This window comes from Pteropus alecto, unplaced genomic scaffold, assembly GCF_000325575.1.
Source record: "Pteropus alecto unplaced genomic scaffold, ASM32557v1 scaffold195, whole genome shotgun sequence".
Classification (NCBI taxonomy): Eukaryota; Metazoa; Chordata; class Mammalia; order Chiroptera; family Pteropodidae; genus Pteropus; species Pteropus alecto.
The window spans coordinates 4,033,395-4,041,873 of NW_006438073.1; the positions used below are offsets into that span (position 1 = coordinate 4,033,395).

The 8,479-nt window shown below is 45.3% G+C and overlaps 1 protein-coding gene across 1 annotated transcript in view; it reads left to right on the forward strand.

Moving 5' to 3' along the window:
* The window catches only part of TULP4 (tubby like protein 4), a 136,227-nt gene extending 129,299 nt beyond the window's left edge, over positions 1 to 6,928 (forward strand). The window contains exons 14-15 of the mRNA XM_015591863.2: positions 8 to 1,327; positions 2,980 to 6,928. Coding sequence (XP_015447349.1) covers positions 8 to 1,327; positions 2,980 to 3,096 — 1,437 coding nt within the window. The 3' untranslated portion in view covers positions 3,097 to 6,928. The remainder of the gene's footprint in view (positions 1 to 7; positions 1,328 to 2,979) is intronic.
* Positions 6,929 to 8,479: the final 1,551 nt, after the last annotated feature.

Genomic DNA, 8,479 nt, shown 5'->3' on the forward strand with positions numbered 1-8,479 from the left:
CTCCCAGTCCTCTTACAGCCTCCTGAGCCCGCCCGACGGTGCCCGGGAGCGCACCGACTACGTCAACTCGGCCTTCACGGAGGACGAGGCGCTGTCCCAACACTGTCCGGTTGAGAAGCCTCTGAGGCACCCCGCGCTGCCCGAAGCTGCTGTGGCCGTGAAACGGCCGCCCCCTTACCAGTGGGACCCTGTGCTAGGGGAGGACATTTGGGTGCCTCAAGAAAGGACAGCACAGACTGCAGTGCCCAACCCCCTGAAACTGCCCCCTCTGGTGGTGGGTCAGAGCCAGCACCTGGACGTGTCCCGCGTGCCCTTTGTCTCCCCTAAGTCTCCCGCCAGCCCTACTGCCACCTTCCAAACAGGCTATGGGATGGGAGTGCCGTATCCAGGAAGCTATAACACCCCCCCTTTGCCAGGAGTGCAGGCTCCCTGCTCCCCAAAAGACACCCTGTCCCCAACACAGTTTGCACAGCAGGAGCCGGCTGTGGTCCTGCAGCCAGCCTACCCACCCAGCCTCTCCTACTGCACCTTGCCCCCCATGTACCCCGGGAGCAGCACATGCTCGAGTTTACAGCTGCCACCCATCGCCTTGCACCCCTGGAATTCCTACAGTGCGTGCCCACCTGTGCAGAACCCCCAGGGCACTCTCCCCCCCAAGGCACACTTGGTGGTGGAGAAGCCCCTTGTGTCCCCACCGCCCACCGACCTCCAAAGCCACCTGGGTACAGAGGTGATGGTAGAGACCGCAGACAACTTCCAGGAGGTCCTGTCTCTGACGGAAAGCCCAGTCCCCCAGCGGACAGAGAAATTCGGAAAGAAGAACCGGAAGCGCCTGGACAGCCGAGCAGAGGAAGGGAACGTCCAGGCGGTGACAGAGGGCAAAGTGAAGAAGGAGGCGCGGACTCTGAGTGACTTTAACTCCCTGATCTCCAGCCCCCGCCTGGGGAGGGAAAAGAAGAAAGTGAAGAGTCAGAAGGACCAGCTTAAAGCGAAGAAGCTGAACAAGACCAGTGAGTTCCAGGACAGCTCGGAGAGCGAGCCGGAGCTGTTCATCAGCGGGGACGAGCTGATGAACCAGAGCCAGGGCAGCAAGAAGGGCTGGAAGAGCAAGAGGAGCCTGCGCACGGCCAGCGAGCTGGAGGAGTTCAAGTGCCGGAAAGCCAGCGAGAAGGAGGACGGGCGGCTGGGCAGCCAGGGCTTCGTGTACGTCATGGCCAACAAGCAGCCTCTCTGGAACGAGGCCACCCAGGTGTATCAGCTGGACTTCGGGGGGCGGGTGACGCAGGAGTCTGCAAAGAACTTCCAGATCGAGCTGGAGGGGCGGCAGGTAAGCGTGTCCCAGGCCTGGCCAGAATCGTGACTTCCTGGTCTTGGCAGGTCTCTCTGGGTTTTGAGAACCGGGTAAAGGGTCTCGGCACTTTGGGGAGCATTTTCCCAAGGCCACCTGGGAAATGTGGAAAGCACCTGATCCTCTAAGGTGGGGCTATTTGGGGTTGTGATTTTCAGGGTGCCCATTGCTATCCTTTATTTCTCATCAAAGTGACACACGTACTGATTTTTTAAGGTCAAATGACTCTATAGACCCATGAGGAGGACTAGGAGGACCCTGCCCAGCCTTGCCCACTCCCCAAACCAGAGGCACGAGCTACCAACTCTGCCTTGTTCCAAATTTGCCACCATATTTGTAAAGAACATGTTTCTGCTTGGATTTATCAGTTAGTCAGTTGTGGCATCATGGGTTGAATTTTTCCTGAGAAATGTGAGGGTTTATTTCCTTCACCCCGACCCCGTCCCTACACATGCGTGAACTTAACTTTCTCGCCTTTTCTTAAGTCATCAGTTACCTTGTTACGCCGGTAATTGTGATTCCCAGCTGAGCCGTGTAGTATAGTCTAATTGCATTCCCTTCCTTATTACATAGGCTTTTTTCCAAGACAGAATAATTACCCAGTGTTTGTTTGTTTATTTTTCTGTGCATTTATTATTAAGTCATTCCGCAGTTCTCGGTACCGTTAAAACACATCAGATAGTCCGTTGGTTCTTCCTCCTCCAATCCAGAACGTTGCTCCAGCTTTGCTGCGTAGCTGTTTTCTGGGGCTCCCCTTCTCCACCATCTGGGGACTTCCCTTCCCCTCTCATATGTACATCTCATTTTCATTAATTCACCCCACAAATATTTATTGAGACTCTGTTATATGCCTGGCAATCCTCTGAGCCAGGAGTCGGCAAACTGTGGCCCACGGGCCAACCTGGACTGCTGCCTCTTTTTATAAATGAAGCTTGATTGGAACACAGCCATGCCCGTCCACGTAATTACTGTTCCACTCTATAACAGCTTAAGTAGTTGTGGCAAAGCATGTGACCTAAAATGCCTAAAAAATTTACTATCAGCCCTTTACAGAGAGTTTGCCAACCCCTGCTCTAAGTGCAGGAACCAGAGCCATGAGGAAAACAGGCCCCGCCCTCGTGGAGTAAAATGAGAGAGAGGCCGTAAACAACTAAATATGCGTTGTATGAGGTCACGTGGTGATGTAACGTGGTCACCGTAAGTACCAAAATGACAAAGGAAAGCGGGCTCTAGAGATGAGCACAATGGGAAGGAGGCGTGCTGCGTTCTGTCCCTCTCTGAGCAGTGAGTGACATTTGACAATTACGATTGACATTTCTGTTAAGCCTCTGAGCCCATAGATTCTTCTTCCTGCTTTTTCTTTCTCCTGCCTGTTTCCTTGGTGAGGAAGCCACTTCTTCGACCTGTGGCGCTTCCCATGCTCTGGGTTTTGCTCGTTGTCTCCCCACTGCGTTACCATGTTCCTCTGTCTCTCTGTTCCGATGAGCCCATAGTCGGATCTAGAAGCCTATCAGAGTCCCTTTTGTTGGCAAGTCTCTCATAGACCGTGCTGTCTCCGTCCACTGCACAGCCCTGGCTGCCCTGTGCCACCTTGTTCTCCTCTAACGTCTTTGCTTCCTGCGCCTGCCCAGGTGATGCAGTTTGGAAGGATCGATGGCAATGCGTACATCCTGGACTTCCAGTACCCCTTCTCGGCCGTGCAGGCCTTCGCAGTGGCCCTGGCCAACGTGACTCAGCGTCTCAAATGAAGAGACTGGCCTGGGCAGGAGAAGAGGCAAAGGAGCTTTACGGAGCGGTCTGAACGCAGATGCCAGCGGAGCTCGCGTGGGCCCGGGTGCCTGGGGGACTGGAGGGCGAGGGCGAACGGGAGGTGTCTGCCAGGCCCAGGAGAGGGCGCTGACCTTAATCATTGTCATTTATTTGGGCTTTTATTATCCTTTATTGTCTTTCTTCTTTCTTTTTGAACAACAGAAAAATACAGGAGAGTGGTATTTGGAAGCAAAGGTGCCAGGCGCCTGGTGTGTTTTTTAGGAAATGTAATTGCTTGTAATGTCCTACTGGGTTTGCTTATGTCAGCCACAGACAAGGGGCGCTCCAGAAGGAAGGCACAGTGCCTTCCAGCCTGCTGTTCCTTTAGACGTGAGGCGTACGCATTATTTTCATTCTCCACAACATCACCACTAGCGTAAAAGTGAAAACCTTTTAAAAAAAAACACAACCAAAAATCCTGAAGGTACAGGTTCTCTTAGGGGACAGCATTTAATTCACATGTTATTACTCCCCCAAAGGTGACTTGATTAATGAAGGGTATTTTGGCAAATGCACTGTTTGACTGGTAAAGGTAGGCTTTTTATGGGGGTGCTATTATCAGCTCTGAATACGATTCACTCCTGACGACGTAGGGGGAAGGCCTGACGGGCGAGGAAGGAACTCCTGCACGTGTACACATGGGTGGCTTACGTAGCGTGACTTGAAATAGTACAAGGGCTATGCTCCTCTCTGGAGGATGTTTACATTGAAGACTCCACTAGTTTTATATTATGTCAAAATTCCATAGGTTCAGTATGATTGACTTGAGAAAGTAAGATACAAAAGCATGTGATCGGGGCAGTGGTTTTCTCAGCTAGTGCCTGGGTGTCCCTGAGAGGTATCGTTGATTCCCACTCTCTTTTTATTGCTGGCTCTGGAAAATGTGACAGTAGACATTATCTTTGCCATTACACAACACCGTCCTACACTTTCCCTTTTGCTACAGATGCTAACGATGCTGGTGAAAGCTCTCCTTCCCTCTTCACCTGCATTAACTTCAATTGACTAGAAGTGTTTCCAACGGATTAGAAACATGACCGAAAAATTTTAAGCGTTCGCTAGGGTATTAAGAGATAGGGTTATAGTTGACTCTTTCACAGAAGTCCCACAGTCTTCAGGAAAAAAGGTTGTTCATTCACTGTACAGACTGTTGATTGAGGAGTTAAACCACTGGGAGAACATGGTGAAAATTGTAGTATTTAAGATAGTTAGTTTACTACTAAGAAATCCTCCGAGATGATCTTTTCTTACCCCACGCCCATCTCAGGGGACACCTTAGGCAGCATCCAGCCCGGATGACAAGACTCAGTTTATTGTTGTGGGTCATTCTCATCCATGATGTAGATTAGGGCAGCAGCATGAGAACTGTGCACTGGCATATGGTCCTAAATTTGGATTTCGTTTGATAACAGACAAGTGGAAGATACTACATAAAAGCATTTTTAAAAAAATTTTTTAATTCCCTGTTTAGGTTTAAAAAATAGAAAAGAAACTTGCCCATTCCTTGCTCAGAACAAGATAACATCTGTCACCCACCTTCTCTCAAGCCCCTGAAGAAACACAGGAAGATGATAAATATGGCGGAGGACATCTCCCGCTGAAACCAGAGTTTCCCATCTTACATTTTAAAATGTCAGACGCGATTCTTTGGTGGGTAAATTCTTCCAGAAAGAATTTAATAATTTCTTTATGCAAGTTTCTGTAGTTTGATGTTTCAATGCTTATTATTAGTTGTGCAATATGGTTGGTTATAACCTATTTCTAAAATAATTTAAATGCAATTCCCTGTTTTATTGTCCAAGAGATAATTATTTATCTTGCTTTAATAGTATTCTTAAGGGTTATTTTCTTAACCATGTACCATTATGCCCATTTTATTATTTATTTAGAAAAATAGTAACGTTTGTAACAACTTACTTGGTAGCAGTATATTTTGCTGCAAGAAATAAAGAGGATATGATAGAAGGGTTTTTTGCTGGACAGTTTGTAACTTTACCTAATTGGGAAAATTTTTTCCATTAATCCTTTAAAAGTATTTTATTTTTTTTTTTCCATTTTGTGGTATTGATTAGTTTCAAAGGAGATTTCTTTAAGATAACGTCTTAAAATAACATTTCCTCTTTTGAAAATTTTATTTTTAATTAAAAATGAAAAGTGATATGAAATGAGAGGAAACTTAGAATGAGAATAGCAAAAAAAAAAAGAATCATTAGTAATAAGTTCAGTTTTTAAAGTTCAGATTGGTGTTTGAGATACAAGGACCATGAAAGACTACATTTTAGAACTTTTCTTAGCAAGAGCAAGTATAGGGGGAAAGCCTTGTCATGAAGACTAAAGAGAAAGCAAGTGTTTGTAGCAAATAATTAACTAAGCTGACTAAACTCATAGCTCACCCCCCACGTAGAGATAGAGGCGTCTGTCTTAGATGTTCACACACACGCTAATGAGCAGCAGCGGCCCAGCTTGGCCCAGAGGCAGAGGTAATTTCAGATGCCAGATTTCCTTAGACAGATACACACAGTGGTTGTAATGTGGTGGTGTCTTTGAAGTTGATAATGATGCTTTATCTTACTTTAAAAATTGTTTTCATTCAGGCAGTCTCGATTTGTTAAATACTGCTATGGTCACTACTTTATGCAGCAGAATTCTACATCATGTTTACTAGCAATGTATGAAAATGAAGATACCTCATTGAATCCCTAAATTTAAAAACATCAGCCCAGTAAATAGTCAACTACATAAAGAATCCATGCCTTTTTGAGAGAAGCAGTATATTAGCAAACAAAAAAAAATTTTAATTTGTTTTAACTTTAACCTCATCGAACCAAAGGCACAGATTTGTGTAGAATATACCCATTAAATGTTTACCCTGAAGAAATTGGTACCAGGGAAGCAGAAAATGTCAGAGCCCTCATGGCAGTATAAGTCAGGACCTTGCAGGTTAGTATTTTTCACCCATGGCCATTGCTCCTTTGTCAAGCGTCCCACGAGGACGTGCAAAAACGTGTACGTTCATCTTACAGTCATAGGAGAAAGTCAGTAGGCTCGGGATCGAACCTGCTCTGTCACAGAGTTGGAGGGGAACGCCGGGCCTCCATCTGTCCCTCCGTAAAATGAAAGGGACCACCTGGACGACCTCCTAAACGCCGTCCAGCTCTGACAGCCCAAGGGCTCCAAATGGGCCGGTTCCCCATTCCACTTTGCGACTTGGAAGGTATGTTTCAAAACATTGCCTTTTGGTAGAGAAATGTTTCTTTTCCTGTGTTAATGAGTGGTCTACTGAATGTAAATCAGGGCACTTAATATCTTTAGAAGCTTCACCTCCAGAAGCAAATGCATTTGGAATTGTGTTTTCATAAAATGACACAGAAGCCCCCATTCCACCTGAGACAGGAGCCTTCCCCTGGGTGCACCTGCTCAGTGGCTGCCCATGAGAACACCCCTAAAATAAGTCCACACTGGCCCCAAAGACAATAAAGGGGGTTGAATACAAACAGAGGAGCGAATGCCTAGGCCACCTTGAATTCCCGAGTGTGCTCTGCAGTGTTACATGATCTTCAAGTTCAGAAGGTTTCTGGAAAAGGACCCCATTGTGTGGGGCATTTATCACTTGGCCACGTCAATGGCTGTGAACAAAGTCCGTTGAGACAAAATGTGTCAAAAATGTCGTTTGAGTTCCTGGGATTTTGTAATAGCACACAACTCCAAACCTTTCACCGTTTATGGATTTCCTTATCTCTGGCTGATAAAACTCTGAAGGTTTGTGGCTTATTTTGTTTTCATTTCTTTGGCTTTGTGCAATTTTCTTGTAACTCATACCTATATTTTCTGTTTACAAGTTCTTTTAAAGGGGAGGGGTAGGGTTCTAAGATCTTGTTTATTGTAGATAAAAAAAAATTTTTTTTCGTGTTGTAGAAAAAGCATGGGTTATGTATTTGACTGAAAAAGGCACTGTATTATCTACCAAAGGGGTATTGTTTTTGCATTTGTTTATAAATGCATTATTTTGGTACTGTAAATTTGGACATAATTTCTGAGTCTATTACTACTGGCATTTTCTTTCTCTCTCTCTCTTTTTGTTTTTTTTAACTGTAAGTGCACAACGCAGGTGCCCAGACCCCACACCAGACCAGACCACCAGCATGTACCTGTCCAGGCCTTGGGGGCGACGCACTGCCCCGTGCGCCTCGCTCCTCTGAGTTGGTTGGTTTGTTTGTTTTCACTACAGCATTCTGCTTTGTTTTCCTTTCCAAGCAGGCTCTGTTATCCTGCTTGCATTCTAATGAGCTCACCCCGATTTGCCTCTCTTCTCATGTATTTTGTGTATTAGATTGTGAGGGAGGTGTTCTAGAAGGCATTAATGGTTTGCATTCAAAATGCTGTGGTTTGTCCAAATTATTTTCTGTCTTTATTATTGAGATGGACTAATCTCATTTTTTTCTTGATGATTTGAAGTTGTAAGAATTGTCCAGCTATTGCTTAATAAAATTTTGCAGATCAAAAAAAAAAAAAATCAATTGCTTGTGTGCAGAATTAAGATGTGGGTCTTGAATACTTTGAGAAGAAATCACTGCTTTCCATTGGCATGACCCATCATCCCTCCCGTTGCTTTACTATATCACTGGGTTACTGCCAATGGCCTCCTGATACCCTGAGATCCTTATCATTGCTCTTTTTGAGACGTCAGAGGTTGTGCTGTCTTCTTGATGAGCTGGTTTGAGTTTGTGTTTGTTTTTTCTTGTTTTGTTTTTTTAAAGAGGACCTGATTCAGGATGCATCTGTCTTAACACCTACAAGATCAGAGGTACTAAATACACCGACACCTTCTTTGTTACTTTGTAGAAAACACTAAGCCGGGTTTTGAGCAATTCCTCTCTAAGTGCTAATATAACTGTTAATTGTTGTTATTACTAATGAGTCTTACTGAACCTCCTCACTCTGCCCATGGAGAGGAGGCAGGGACTCGGGGCTCATGGGAGGCTCCCCTGCAAGCACTAGCTCATGTGCATGTTTACAAAACTGCCCCTTTGATTTTTCAGAGGCAAAAATAGACATGTGATCACTCAGGCTTTAAGGGACAGAACCAAAACCACGGTCAACTCTAACAAATTCTAATCGTGCATTAAGTTTTACAATAATCAGGACTATAGATCTGTGCTTTAAGTAGTAGTAGTTGTAAGAGACTAACTGACCTGAATTTTGTGTGAGAATCAAAACATTTCTGATTGTATTATGAAGGTTTGTGAACTTCAAGTCAATAATCATTGTATCTTTATCACTTACACCAGGTAGCAAGGAGCCCTGATTGAAAACAAACTCCCT